The 16,691-nt window shown below is 34.6% G+C and overlaps 1 protein-coding gene across 2 annotated transcripts in view; it reads right to left on the reverse strand.

The window, feature by feature from the left end:
• Window positions 1–16,691, reverse strand: part of LOC106867959 (hyccin) — a 331,646-nt gene that overhangs the window by 168,810 nt on the left and 146,145 nt on the right. For both annotated transcript variants that reach the window (XM_014913039.3, XM_014913040.3), the window contains one exon: window positions 2,510–2,590. In XM_014913039.3, the coding sequence (XP_014768525.1) occupies window positions 2,510–2,590 (81 nt within the window). The remainder of the gene's footprint in view (window positions 1–2,509; window positions 2,591–16,691) is intronic.

Genomic DNA, 16,691 nt, shown 5'->3' on the forward strand with positions numbered 1-16,691 from the left:
TGTGTTTGTTAAGTGCAGATCTGGAGATCTTCACCTAACAAATATGTAGTTTATGTAGTGAGATATGTTTTTTTTTTTTTATATTCCTTTACACATTTTCTCTTTACATCTAACAGAAGATATGATTTGGTAAAGTTAGTAGCAAGCTGTGTTAAATGCTTAACAAAATTTTTTAAAAATTTAAAAAAGAGTTGACTATATTCTCAAAATCAGAAATGATTTCACTAAAGTTAAATATATTGATTAGGAAATAAAAATACATAGGTTTATGCTAACAGTATTCTCTTTGGTCAAGTATGAAAGGATGAAACTTTGAATAGTTCCAACTATTTAGCCATCATCAGCAGCAGTATAGCATTCAAAATTGCTTGCTGGTTGTGTAGCGACTAGTTACTATATAGAAATATTCATAGAAACAATTGAGTGGCAACAGGAAATGAGACTAATTAATAATATAATTATAGAGAGATACTGACTGTGTATTTAATTAATAAATATAAAGGTAGTTTTGATTATTTTCTATGTTTTCCTCATCTGGATAACCACTGAAGGATTAAATGCGCTTAACATTTTTTTTTTCTTTTTGAACATTTCTCTATAATAACCTAGTTATTGCACTGCCAACGAGCAAAGGCTATATTTCCTCGGATGATAGCTAAGATTCCAGAAATGTTAGAGGTTGTGTCTCTTGCTTATTTGGCTAGAGATTGATAACCCCTAATATTTATATCTTAATCACTTTTCTATGCTTATTTCTGTGGTTGAGAACACAATAAATAATTAAACATGCTTTTTTAATTACATATATATTTTCACAGAGTCAATGACCTTTTATGATTAAATTTACAATATCTAGTTTACCACCTAATTTATGCTAAAACTGACAGTCTTTGATCTGTCTGCAGTAGTGCTTATGTACTAGTTTTACTAGTATCAATTAAACTAATTATACTGCTGCTGTCTTCACAAAATTGGTCTCTGTCCAGCTAATGAATCCTTTTTGCTTTTTGGTGGGGAAATCAATATGCCATGTGGCAATGATGGCCAAACTTAGTCAGTGAGGTGCTTGCGACTCTCAACATAATACTGGGTTTTGGTGCTTTTTTACCTAAAACACTATACTCTAAGATGCAGGAATAGACAATATAGAATATGTACCTCTTTTACTTGCTTCAGTCATTAGACTAAGGCCATGCTGGAGCATTGCCTTTTAGGGTTGGTTGAACAAATCAACCTCCTTTAATTATTCTGTTAAACTTTTTTTTTTTACCTAACTGCTAAGTTACAGGATGTAAACAAAACAACACTGGTTATCAAGCAGTGGGACAACAAGCCCAAACCTAAACACAAACATGCATATACATCCACACATTTACTTACATATATATACATAGATACCTATAAGCATACATATATAGATGCGTCCACACATGCTTACTACATGTATACATACACACCCACAACACATGCACACACGCACAGTGATGGATTTCTGTCAACTAAATTTACTCATAAAGCATTGCCTAGAAACAAACTCCTTACCCACATAGTCATGTCTGTACCTATATATTAATCTTAATTATAATTTTTAAAAAGTTACAACTCTAAAGCATAATATACATGTAAGTAGGTGGAGGTGCTCTCCTAATCAAACAACTTGGCCACCCTGAAGATACTGTACCCAGTTCAGTACTACAGTATGTTTAAACCATACTTCTCTTCCTTGGTCGAACTTTTCGTTACCCCTTTTCCCATATTTGAAAAGTTGAAAAAGTATACATATTTTCCTCTATAAAAATGGTGTTCATAGTATTCCATCAAGAGAATATTTTAATCATTAGCAACAACCGAGAACCAGAGTGTGGTTGCCTGTTCTATGGGTATATTTATTCTACCTATTCTACAATGGAAAAAGCTGGTGGGGAAATGAATAACAGTTCTTTGAAAAAATAATTCCAATTAGGGTAGCATAGATTCTATGATACCAGAGATCACTGCTTCTCTCTTAATATATTGCAATAAAGAATTTAAAAAAAAACTGGCGAGAGAAAAACGAAATCAAAGTGATATGCCTAGGCACTGAAATAATATACTATCAACTATTTTTTCATAAAAGGAGAGAAAAAAAGTTTTTTAGACTTTTTAATAGCAGCTTGAGAGTTTAAATTTTTGGGTGTAATCAATTATAGCTTTGGGTAACTATCTCTAAAAAAGAAACTGCATACATAATATACATCAAAAGTAACAAATAATAATAGTAATAATAATAATAATTCTATATTATTATTATTATTATGATAATAGATAAAAAAGATAAAATTTATTATTTGAAATTGCTTTATTTTAAGACAAGGCAATAAAAAAAAATGAAGATAAATGAACTGGTACTTCAAGACTGTTGAGTGAATTTCTCACAAATGTAGGGAATGCAAGGAATGAAATCAGAATACTTATTAGTAGATTAAGAATTAAGTTATTAAGAAATAAAAAGATCCATGACGGTTTTTACCTCATGGTAGACTGAAGGTTGTGCCAACGAAGGAACCCTGTAGGTTTTAATTTTGGGGCTGCCATCAGGATATACAATCTCCTGCAAAGAGAGAAACAAAAACTAATTTAAAATAATATTAAGATTATTAAAACAAAAAACAAAAATAATATTAGGACTAATATAAATATTCCACTGTCCTATTTTTATTATTTGAGAAATATATTATAGTAGTTGTACAACATACAGAAATCAAATATTTCGTTTTATGAGATGGTAGGTGGCAGGCATATCATTGTTTTTTGTAAAGAATGTTTTGAGAGAGAGAGAGAGAGAGAGAGAAAGAGAGAGGGAATGAATTGAAATATCTCCTGACCCTGAGACCCAATGTTTAGTTCCTGTTTTATGGTGTGAAACATATCTTTTACTGGACAGAACTTCAGTCAACATTCTCATATGAGTCGGTGCCTGTTCTCACAGTTGATAACTGAGACACATAGAAGAAAGTGTTTTGCTTAGAAACCCAATAGCCTCATGTCAGAATAGTGATTTCATAGGGGATTGACAATCCTGTTGGCAATCAACACAGCCATTTCACCTTCTATTAGATACTGCAGAGAACATACAATAGCATATGCCATTGGTGGTACTGCTGATGGTCAACAGTCACAGATGTTACAACTACAACTGGGTTAAGCACACCACCAATGATTCTCAGCCTATTTCTTTTATTTATTCCCTCATCTTGCTGTATTTCACAATTCAACCTCATTACTCCCACACAAAAAATATGACCTAAATAAACATAGAGCAATTAATACAATTTGTCACAATTTCCTAGTAATCTCCCACCTCTGAAACAAAAAGATGTGTAACTTTAAAAATATAATTTAATCAACTTTGTAAACTGACTCTCATGTTCTTTTACTAATTTCAGTCATTGAATTTCAGCCATACTGTGGTACTGCCTTTTAAAAGTTTAGTCAGCCATATCCAACCAAGCACTATTTTTAAGGCAGTGAGCTGGCAGAATCATTAGAACGCTTCCTGGTATTTCATATGTCTTCACATTCTGAATTCAAATACCACCAGGGTTGATTTGCCTTTCATCCTTTTGGGGGGTCAATAGATTAAGTACAAGTGAAATTCTGGGGTTGATGCAATCGACTAGTCCCCTCCCCCAAAACTTCAGGTCTTGTGCCAATAATAAAAAGGACTATTTTTAAGACTGATATTGTCAAGCCAATAAGTCTTGAGACATAAGCATAAACACACATACAACACACATGAAAGACTTCCATACAATTTCACTCAGAAAACTTTGGTATAAGTTAAGTTAGAGAAAACACTTGCCCAAGGTATCACACAGAGAGACTGAACCCAAAACCACATGGTTGCTAAGTGAATTTTTTAACAATACAGCTATGCATGATCTGATATCATTTACATCCAGTCATGCAAAATTTTTGCCTATAGGAAATAAATTTCCCTTGGATGAGAATCATTGTTCAATACCATTGGTTCTCAACATTTTTTACCAATGGACCTCTTTGATTCCTATTTTACTCAAGTGAACCCCACAGCCATTCAATGCTTAAAAAATCATATATTTTTATAATGAAATATTATTAGGAATCATACAAAAAAAAAAATTGTTACAATGAGTACAGCAATGAATTCCGGGTAGAGGTAGGGGTCCACCAAGGTTCCGTCCTCAGCCCCCTATTATTTACCATAGTCCTCCAGGCAATCACAGAGGAGTTCAAGACAGGTTGCCCCTGGGAGCTCCTCTATGCTGATGACCTTGCCCTAATTGCGGAGTCACTATCAGAACTAGAGGAGAAGTTTCAGGTGTGGAAGCAAGGTCTAGAATTGAAGGGCCTTAGAGTCAACCTAGCTAAAACCAAAATCCTAATAAGTAGGAAGGTAGATAAAACACAAACCCCTTCAGGTAGATGGCCCTGCTCAGTATGTAGAAAAGGAGTAGGTAGTAACTCTATAAGATGTACCCGGTGCAAGCTATGGACACATAAGAGGTGCAGCAACATCAAAGGCAGGTTAACTAGCAAGTTAGTTTTTGTTTGTGGCAGATGTTCAGGTGCAATAAAGACTGCAAACAAACAGGAAACAACTTCTATCTCATTCCAGGGTGAAAAACTAGAGGTAGTCGATAGCTTCCGCTATCTGGGCGACCAAGTTAGTAGTGGGGGTGGGTGCGCTGAAAGTGTAGCTGCTAGAATAAGAATAGCCTGGGCAAAGTTTAGAGAGCTCTTACCCCTGCTGGCGACAAAGGGACTCTCACTCAGAGTAAAAGGCAGACTGTATGACGCATGCGTACGAACAACCATGCTACATGGCAGTGAAACATGGGCTGTAACTGCTGAGGACATACGTAAGCTCGCAAGGAATGAAGCCAGTATGCTCCGTTGGATGTGTAATGTCAATGTGAATACCCGTCAGAGTGTAAGTATCTTGAGAGAAAAGCTGAACATTAGAAGCATCAGTTGTGGCGTGCAAGAGAGACGATTGCGCTGGTATGGACATGTGGTGAGAATGGAGGAGGATAGCTGCGTGAAAAAGTGCCACACCCTAACAGTTGAGGGAACCCGGGGAAGAGGTAGGCCCAGGAAGACCTGGGCTGAGGTGGTGAGGCAAGACCTTCGTACATTGGGCCTCACCGAGGCGATGACTACGGACCGAGACCTTTGGAAATGGGCTGTGCGTGAGAAGACCCGGCAAGCCAAGTAAGATCGTTGCCAGTGCCCCTGGACTGGTTCTTGTGCGGGTGGCACATGAGATGCACCATTTTGAGCGTGGCCGTTGCCAGTACCGCCTGACTGGCTCCTGTAGGATTTTCGAGCGAGATCGTTGCCAGTGCCCCTGGACTGGCTTGTGCGGGTGGCACATAAAAGACACCATTTCGAGCGTGGCCGTTTTCGTGCGGGTGACACGTAAAAGCACCCACTACACTCTCTGAGTGGTTGGCGTTAGGAAGGGCATCCAGCTGTAGAAACTCTGCCAAATCAGACTGGAGCCTGGTGTTGCCATCCGGTTTCACCAGTCCTCAGTCAAATCGTCCAACCCATGCTAGCATGGAAAGCGGACGTTAAACGATGATGATGATGATGATGATTTTCTGTATTATAGAAGTATAACCAATTAAAGCACATAAATATTAACAGCAAAATCTTACATGTATCCCCACCCCAAGGGTTATATAGACTCAGTTGAGAACCACTGCTCTACACAAAGAAATTCTTGTCAACCTGCAATGAATTCTTAGATTCTATGGTGTCGTCCACCCCTATCATTAGAAAGTAGTATTACTACTAAGAGATACTGACTTTAACACTGGACACACCAAATCATGTAACATTTGCAACACAGATTCAACAAATGACAAACATATTTTTAATCGTTCCCATAAAAACTAACTCTCACATTTAAAGTATTTATCATAATACCTAGAGGGACTGAAAAGGGAAGTTGACCCTGGCAAGATTTAGCTCAGTGAGAAATCACATTAGATTTAGTAAATCCTCTAGTCTGGTGGTCTGCAGTCTGCCTTTATTTTAGCAGAATAGAAATGAGAAGATTGTTCATGCCATACCTAATAGGATTAGTACTACTAAGAAAAGTTTCAAACTGGCTTCCATTAACTGAAATAAGAGAGTATTTATTTCTGTTTTTAAGACCCACAGTTTTATAGATTCTGTTTCACTGTCCTCTGAGATTTCACATTTGTAGGAGCAACTGATATATCAATAAACAGACTAGAAATTATAAGAAATTAGATCCATAACAACTAATTTCAACATTTACTGAGAAAATCTGACCATACAATATATAACTGAAGCTGATAACTCTCGTATCTAAAAGAGTTAAAGAACCTGATCTACATGTAGAATGAAAAATGAAAAAGAATAACATCCTTGTCAGGAAGGTTAATCAATCAGTGATAGGTACTCTAGATTAAGAAAATTCTAAACAATTAACTGTATTTATCATGCTTGTTTGTGTAGTAACATGGACTAAAAATGAAAATGAGGATGTGAGGTTGGGAATTAATGACAACACTAGATAATTCAGGTTTGATAATCTTTATCTCTTCTGAAGGCTATCCCCATGGCCGTTTTTATTTTAATGCTATCCTGAACTGTGGAAGACATGTAGCTAGGTAAGGCTTATCTGTACTTAATATAGATTAATTAACAGAAGAAAAGCACAACAAAAAACAACAAATATCCACATTAGTAGACAAACAAAGTTTTGCAGTAAAGTACAGAAGCAATAAAAGAGTATAGTGTGTGTACCATCATCAAGTTGGTTGCAAACTTCAGAGGACCAGCAGTCAATTTAGTTATAATAGAAGAGGCCAGGACTATGCAACCAATCAGTGGTCTAGCTATTGAAAAGTATTTGTCAGTATGGGTGTATTGCGTGAAGAAGAATACTGTTTAATAGTATTCTTCTATATTGAGATTGTTGAGAGTGTAGTAGCTATTCAGAGTTAAAATGATTGTTGTTGTTGTTGTCATTATTATTTGAAGAGAGAAAGCTAACCTTCAAGCTATAAATTTAATGATTTGGAGAATGTAGGGAGTCCTCCTGAGAGTTTGTTAGAAATTGTTGAACATAGATTCTTGTCAGGAGTATGATGATTACAATTATAAATATATATATATATATATATATATATATATATATATATATATATATATAAGTCAGTAAATAGTGGGGTTGTGTTAACCGCACGTGGAAAAATAGGAAAATGAAAAATAATAATAAGGCAGAATGCTAAACTGGAAGCATATTTTAATAAAGATTTCTAACCGGCTTTCATTGCATAGTAAATTTTCAAGAGGGAGAATGAAAATTTTTTTTACAAAGAAGTACAAAATGAAGAAAATAATATATAAAAAAATAAATATACCAATACATTATATTGTCTTTGAGCTTTTAAAGTTCAATGGTAGTTCATGTATATAATGGTTGGAAAAATAAGGATGCATGAGAATTGAGAGTTGTGTTAGGTTTAAAAAAAGGGCTAAAAGTTTGTGCTAAGCAGGAAGTGTGGTGTCAAAACAAGAAGTGTGTGTAAGAGTTCATAACTCCAACTAAAAAGATTTGTCTCCCCTTACACACTTCCTGTTTTGACACTACACTTCCTGCTTAACACAGACTTTTAGCCCTTTTTTTAAACCTACCACAACTCTCAATTCTCATGCATCCTTATTTTTCCAACCATTATATACATGGATTACCATTGAACTTTAAAAGCTCAAAGACAATATAATGTATTGGTATATTTATTTTTTTATATATTATTTTTTTTATATATTATTTTCTTCATTTTGTACTTTTTTATAAAAAAACATTTTCATTCACCCTCTTCTTGAAAATTTGCTATGCAATGAAAGCTGGTTAGAAATCTTTATTAAAATATGCTTCCAGTTTAGCATTCTGCCTTATTATTATTTTTCATTTTCCTATATATATATATATATATATATATATATATATATATATATATATATATATATATATATATATATATATATATTAATGAATGAAATATACATTGTGTACTTTCTTTTATCATGTTTAGTGTCTCAGTTGTGATGCTATTTCAGAGATCTCTATCCAAAATATCTACAGATCAGATTATGCATCATGCAGTGGGTTGATCTACAAAATAACCTTTCAATAGAGGTTTTTGGTTTCCTGTGGAGCCCCTCTAGTCAGGCACTTTTAAAAGAAGATTCCCTTGGTAAACATAGTTAGCAGGTGTCAAGGGAAACAATGTTAGTTTTGGTAAAGTACTTGGAGATGGCAAACAACTTGTGTGTGTGTGTGTATGTGTGTATGAGAGAGAGAGAGATTGATTGAGGCATTATTGGTTAATATACTTAGTTATTCTTTTCAATATTGTGTAGGGGTTTTCAGCAGACATGAACACACACATACATGTGTGCACGTGTGTGTGTGTATGTGTGTGCACATGTGCACCTCAAATCTCATCCTAATGTGATTATTAGTCAACACCTAACCTGACTAATACAAAACTCTAGATGAACTGATACTAACAACAAACTAAAACCTTGATCTAGATTCGATTAGTTATAAGACTCTTATAATCCCATAACCATATAATTAAATAATGGCCAACAGAAACAATTATAACTAGACCTGGATCCATATCATGCAAAGGAAAGCTCCTACTTATTTTGTAGGATCCAAACTAGTGATTGCTCCAGAGGGTTAAGAGAGTGAAGGTGCTGAGTGAATTGATCATTTATGAATGACATCACCATTAGATTAACAGCAATAAGACAGCAGGTAGGTGGCAGCAGGGTTTAAAAAGTTGTAAAATGTTGAACAAAGGAAGAAAAAGGGAAGTAGAATGCATGATAAATAACTAGACACAACCACACACACATTTGAATTAACAATTAGATGACAAAATTAACCACATGACAATAAATACTTAATCACTTAACTATCAAAAGCTAGTAAAACTAATAGAGATCCTTAATCTTATCTCTCTCTCTCTCTCTCTCTCTCTCTCTCTCTCTCTCTCTCTCTCTCTCTCTATCATATACACCTATTTAGTGTTAATTTGCATACATATAAATTTCAAAAAAGGATAAAAAGCTTGGGAGGTGGAAATTTACACCAGATTGCTTAATAGAAAGTAAATGAAAGCTGAGTTTTCAGTCAATATGTCTGCTAAAAAGATTCAAGTGGGGAGTGGGGGGAGAAATCAATCAATAGCTAGAAATAGAAAAGAGAGAGAGAAAGAGAGAGATAAGCTAGTGTATGAAGTTTGACTTATTGTATTGGCTTGCATGTTTTACCAATTCAAGCGCGTACAGCTGCACTAGCTCTTTATTCCTGTTGCTGTACACATTCTCTATTTTCATTTTCTTTTTCCTCCTTATATTTTACTCGAGAGAAAAAAGCTGGGTGGTGAGCTTGTGAGTGAGTGTGTGCACGCGCGCGCGTGTGTGTGTGTGTGTGTGTGTGTGAATGAGAAAGCATGTGTGTGTAATGGAGATTATTGGTCAAGACCTATCAAATAGTCATTAAGTCCTAAAACAAGGCAAAAAAAAAAACAGAAAATGTCAAATTGACTAACTACAGTTTGAAATGACAAGAAGCAAATGATAAAAAAAAAAGTGAAAGGAACAGAAGCAAGAGGGGGGAAAAATACACACACACACACACACACATGCATGTACACACCATCAATGAATGCACATACTCAACAGCTATCAGTCGATGGGTGAAGGAGAGGAAGGTGATAAGGATGGCAGTGGGTGAAGTAATTAGTATAATCAATTTTCAAAGCTGAAGAACAGTTTTCAACTGTAACATACAAAGCTATGTAGCAATCACATTAATGGTTCCATGTGTTGTGGTAAACTTTAAAAGAGATATGACATGAAAGTTAAGAGCTCTTTTCAGCTCAGTCACTTCTTCACCCAACCCCCACCAATCCTCACTGCCCACCAATGCCTTTCTCTCTAATGCTCTTTGCAAAAGCTAGGTATAAGGCCAATTTGAGGTGAGGAGGAGAGGGAAGAGATGATAGAGTTGATTAAATCAGCCCTTAGTATGTTCCTGGTATTTATTCTCATCAACCTAGCATAGATGAAATGACAAATAGGCCATGTGTAATTAGATGCACAAATATTTGTTTCTGTGTGTGGGTGTGTGTAACCATGATAATCATTCAATTAATACTACAAAAAAAAAGAAGTCTTATTAGCATAATAAAAATAGTTTTCTTTCTTCTATTTAATAGAATTTTAAAAAATAAACAATGGGAAGTTTATTTTTTTATTTTCATTTAAGATCACTAAATACAAAGACTAAAACAGTAAAATACAAAATTTTAAAGCAGTATGCCTAAAAATATATTTAAAACACACAAAACAACTATATATTTATATGAAAAAATATCCAAATGAAAATGACTGCTATAACTGAGATTAGACTGAGAGAGAAGAAAGGATGAACTCATTAGAAAAATGCATTTGCCGTGTGCATGTGTGGTTCATGCATGAGTGCATGCACATACACAAGAAAAGATCAATGCACTATGACAAATTGTAAGAGTATTTTCAAAATATTTTAAATATCAATTCATGAACAAAAATGTCTAATTGAGTTGCAAATTATATCATTCAGGAAAATAAAATAAAATAAATGAAAACTTAATATGTCCAACAAGAAAGTCTTCTAAAATTAAAATAATAATAATAATAATAATAATAATAATAATAATAATAATAATAATAATAATAATAATAACTTAGAGCTAACGTTTCAAAAAAAACAATACATAAAACAAAATTTATTTTACTTGAAACAACTCCACAATAATAACAACACAGCGATAATTAAGAAAATAATAAGAAATCACTAAATTAGATGTTATTAAAAGTGAATTGTGGCTGTACTTTAATTGCAAGAACAACAATACCGGAAATCAAGTCGGCACTCCCAGACACAGATAATTAATATCTGACCAAACTCAGTACTATGCAATGGTTAAGCAACCATTTACATTTATCAGAAGCTTAAAGCATAATCTGCCTTTATTAATTTCAAAGAACAGCTTTAAAAATCCAAGTAAATTTGTAAATCTAAGTCAATATTATTCAGAAAAACATCCAACTAATAACCAGATGTAAGTTTTAAATTATGTCTTCAGCCTCCACCCACATCTATCTGCAGTCATTTTGTTGTTTAACTCCAGGTCAAACAACCTGATGATCAAAGGGATTCCAGCTATAACTATCCCATCCTTTTGAATGCTAGGGACTACACTGTCCAGTGCATCCTTCTTAGATTATAGGTAGTGGTTTGAGGACGATACAGTTGCTTTTTCAAGCAGATCGGCACTTTCATTGGCTGTTTTTCACACAATAGCAACCACCTCAGTTAAACTATTTTTACAAATACATTTTATTCATATCTCATGTCATAACCATACATACATACATACGTATGTATATGTATATATATATTTGATATATTTCAGCAAATGTTTTCTACTATAGCCTGAGGCCAACCGAGGCTTTGTGAGTGGATTTGGTAGATGAAAGGTGACAGAAGCCTGTTGTGTGAGCGTGTGTATGTATGTGTGTGTATATAAAAATATGTATGTATGTATGTATGTATGTATGTATATATGTATATATATATATATATATATATATATATAGAGTAAAGACCCCACTTCGGTCATGAATGACCATGGGATTGCACCTAGAAAGTTACCCTCTGAGGCACAAGTTTGAGCAAGGTTGTTTGGAAGACCAGCAGTGCATACCAGCCTCCCCTCTCTATGCCACTGAGGTTATACAAGGGAAAGGCAAAAGCTGATACAGCTTGGCACCAATGATGTCACAACTCATTTCTATAGCTGAGTTAACTGGAGCAACAAGAAATAAAGTGTCTTGCTCAAGAACACAACACACAGTCCAATCCAGGAAACAAACTGACTGCAGCATGAGTGTGAGCTCGACACTCTAATGACTGAGCCATGCACCTATTATATATGTATGTGTGTGTGTGTCTTTGTTTGTTCCCCACCACCACTTAACAACTGGTGTTGGTGTGTTTACATCCCTGTAACTTAATGGTTCAGTAAAAGAGTCCACTAGAATAAGTACCAGGCTTAAAACATCTCAGGGTTGATTTCTACAACTGGAAAAACCCTTCAAGGCAGTGCCCCAGCATTGCCATGGCCAATACCTTTGGCATTATGTTGTACTTGAGAAGAAGACCCATCAAGCCAAGTAAAATTGCAGTCGTGACAGATACCGGTGTCACACAAATGGCACCCATGCTGGTGGCACGTAAAAGTACCTTTCAAGCATTGATCCTCATGGAGGCCAGGATCAAGAACATTTCGGATTATGCCAGGCTTCGAGCATTGGGCCTCATGGAGACAATGACCGAGTCCATTTGTCATTAGAAGAAGAAAACCCATCAAACCAAGTAAAACCGCAGTCGTGGCAGATACTGGTGTCATGCAAAGCTGGCATGGTTTCTATAGTTGGATGCTGTTTTTAAAACCAACAACATCACAGTGATATATATATATATATATATATATATATATATATATAGCATAGGCAAATGATTTAGAAGTTTGTTTCACAATCATGACGTTCTGGCTTTGATCTTCTTAAATGGCATCTTGTGCAAGAGTCTTCTACTATAGTCTCAAGTCAACCCGAGCTATGTAAATGAAATTCTCTAGACAGAAATTGTGAGGAAGACCATGAAATGAATTGTTTCAGGGATCCAAAGGTCCAGCTTTGTCACAGTTGTGAGACACTGATACAGCCTGGAAATCATGTTAAGGGGACATATGTCTGCGAATTAATACACACCATTTATATATTAATTCAATGAGTAGGTAGGGTAACTTAGATAATTAAACAACCAAATACATGTTGTTAAAACTAGTAGAGACTCATTTACATTCTGTTGTGTATATATACATATATATATATCACCATCATCTAGGGTCCATCTATGATGGCGTAGGTTGAACAGTTCAAAAGCATCTGAAATATCAGAGACTTGCATTGTGTTCCGATGTCTGCTTTGATATGGTTTCTACAGCTGGATTCCCATTCTAATACCAGTCACTTTACATAGTGTACTGTTTTTTTTTGTCTTTTTTTTTCAGGGCACCAGCACTAGTGAATATCAATTTGTAGCATGTAAGACCAACAGCCTAAAGTGACCCTATAACTGAATAAGAAATAGAAGGGAGAGAATACCACCATGATTATAGGCAGAGATGAAATGAGCGCAACAGACTTATAGTTGTGCACACACACACACACACACACAGTTACTTTGCAACCATAGAGTTCGAGGTTCAATCTTACTGCACAACATTCTGGATAAATGCTTTTCAGTGCTTTGGGGAACTCAAGCCTTCTGAGTAAATTTGGGTAGATGAAACCCGTTGGATGGATTGTACTTGTAATTCGAATGTTTAGCCTTATCACACTGTTTTTCTGATTCCATTTGAGAATTACACTAAAGGTACACACATCAGTATAATATTCAGTCACTTAACATGCTAATTCACCCAGGATGTTCTTATGTCAAAAGCCCACCATTAAATAATATAGATAGGTAGGTAGATAGAGTAATAGACAGACAGCTACACACACACACATGAATGACATGATTAATAACACAGAAGCTTCAAAGAGTCTTTGTAATCAAGTCACCTAGAAATATGCTCACCCAAATCTTTTACATTTTTCTCTCTACAATGTGTTACACTGAATTTATTCTTTGATCATATTCAGGTAGAGCTTTATTTCAAAGTCAAATCTGTTGATTCAGATTTGAACATGCAGCCACAGTTCCTCAGTAACAGACACTAAATAGGTAAAACTATAATTTCTTGTAAACTTTCAACTTGACACCAAACACATATTTTTAGAGTCTGCCTTTATGTCCAAAAGAGTATGTGAAGAAATAAAGCTCTAAGAGACATAAAAAGAGAAGAAAAAAAAAGAATGATCACAATATACCACAGATAAGAACATAAAATACAACACTGTTTCAGTGAGAGTTCTTATACAAAAACTAATTTGATAAAAGAGAAAGAAAAAAAACTTATATTTTACTTAAGAAATAAAAGAAAAAAAAAACATTTGCTATGCCTTTGATTAGTTAGATGATTTTTCAACATTGAGAAAAGAGTGAGCTTTTTATGTTGAATATCATGATACTTATTTAAAAAAAAAAAAGAATTTTATAAAAAAATTAATAAATTCTAGAATCTGTTTCTAAAAGTATAGTATTTTAATGAACTACCATTAGATTTGAAAATAAAACAAGCCTAAGTGAAAAGTATTTATATGTTGTTGTTTTTTCCAGTTTTTAATCAAATACTAGAGTAACAGATACACATAGTCTATATAATAGCTGCATGTGTGTGTGTGTGTGTATAAATATAAATAACATGCAATATATACATATACGCATTTGCAGACACATCTATATACATGTACATACACATATATACATACATACAGATACATATATATGTACACATACACATATGTATGCACATGTACATATATATACATATATAGACATACATATACAGATACACACACACACACACAGGCGAATGTACATGTGCATACACATACGCACATACTTTTAATTATCATTATTATTATTATTTTGGATCAACAAGTTACCAAATTGACTCAAGGACTGAGATTTTCATGCATGGCACTTGATAAATGCCATGTACATAAGTCTTAGCCTTTGGGTCACTTTGGCAACCTTCTGCCAATTAGAACAAAACACATGTACTGAGTTTTGTTTATTTGTTTAACCAAACACACACACACACACACACATTATATATATATATATATATATATATATATATACATACACATGACTATTGTTACACATATATTTGCACATATGTATACATGCATATCTATACACACACGCACACACACATATATATATACATACACATATATACATGTACATACACACACATATTTATACATATATATACTCATACATACTTATATGCATGCATACATATACACACAAATACACACAGGACAAACTTTTAATTGGTTAATCAAAGTCTCCATAGAGTATCATGGGATATATCCAGTATTGGCAGGCACTAACTGTAGCTGTAGTGGTAATAATTGTAGAAGTAGTAGTAGTGGTAGGAGCAGTAGTAGTGATGGTTGTGGTAGTTGTAGTAGATATCCAACTCAGCAAATCAGTGGTACAACTGCTGATACAGTATGAAACTGGTGACTACCAGCAATCATCCACTGACGTGCTGCGAAGAACAGTGATCTCATCATCAGGACGTTATTCATCACAAAACAGCCACAGTGCACCGTAAGATTCTAAACAAACAAACAAACAGTCCTAGTTCTTGGCAGATGAAAAAAATCCAAAATAATAATAATGTTAATAACAAAAGAAGGAAACTTTTAAGTATGATACCATTTTGTCAATATTCTCCACAAAGTAGTAGTAGTAGTAGTAGTAGTAGTAGTAGTAGCAGTAGTAGTAGTAGTAGTAACAGTAGTAGTAGCAGCAGCAATAATAATAATAATAATAGCAGCCATTGATAAACTATAACATTTTTTTTTCTTTATCAATACAGAAAGGAAAAAAAAAAAAAGACTAAAGGCTTCTGCAATGATGTGTCCTGTCAATAATGGTTATTTGTACCTTTTTCTTTAAATGTATTTGATACAGTTTTAAAAAAAGGGGCTCATAATATATAAAGTATAAATGAGATTTGGGACAGTTGGGGGGATTCACAGTTGAGTATGCATAAATATGTACGTATGTATAAATGCGTATGTGTGCTTATGTATGTAGGTGTGTGTGTATACGTATGTATGAATAGAATATTCACAGATATTTGAAGAAAAGTGAGACTGATATTAACATGAGTTGGTATTAGTTAGAAACCCCCAAAATAGTCAATATTTCATAAAGTTTTACGCTGCCATTAGTGTTAATAAAAGGTGAAAACAAGTAGCAGAACACACACACACACACACGTATATACAAATATAAGCACAGTTGAAATAATCTATAAGAACTATCTATCTTTGAAACAAGACTTTGCCAGCACCTTGGAGATACAACAGTAATCTCAGACCTTACAAAAAACAAAAAAAAAAGAAAGAAAGAAAGAAAGAAAAAAAAATCATTCGGCCAAGATTCAAGGTGAGTCTGTTAAGCAAGCTGCTTGAGGGGGAAGAGGTGGAGGGAGAAAAAAAAAGAGACAGTGGTGAAGGAGGGGAGAGAGAGAGAGAGAAGGGAGAGGAGAGAGAAAGAGCAACTGATGGCTCCTGGAGAGCTGAGATGTGCTGGGGGAAGCGGGTTACTGGCTCCAAGGTGGAGGACATGGGGGAGGAGGAGCAGTGGTGGTGGGGGGAGGGAAAAGCTCTTGTAAAAGTTGATGTTAGCTTTGAACATGACGCGCACTGCAGAGAGGTGTACTTCCGGATTCCAATAAAAGGAAATATTTCTAATCATTCTCAACTTTCAATCAATACCTGCCCATTACAGCTATTAATAACATGGATTCTCTCAATGCATTACTTGTGCAAAGTTCATTCAGACAGCTCAAAAATAGACTCCATAAATT

Source organism: Octopus bimaculoides, chromosome 2, assembly GCF_046866305.1.
Source record: "Octopus bimaculoides isolate indiv1 chromosome 2, ASM4686630v1, whole genome shotgun sequence".
NCBI lineage: Eukaryota > Metazoa > Mollusca > Cephalopoda > Octopoda > Octopodidae > Octopus > Octopus bimaculoides.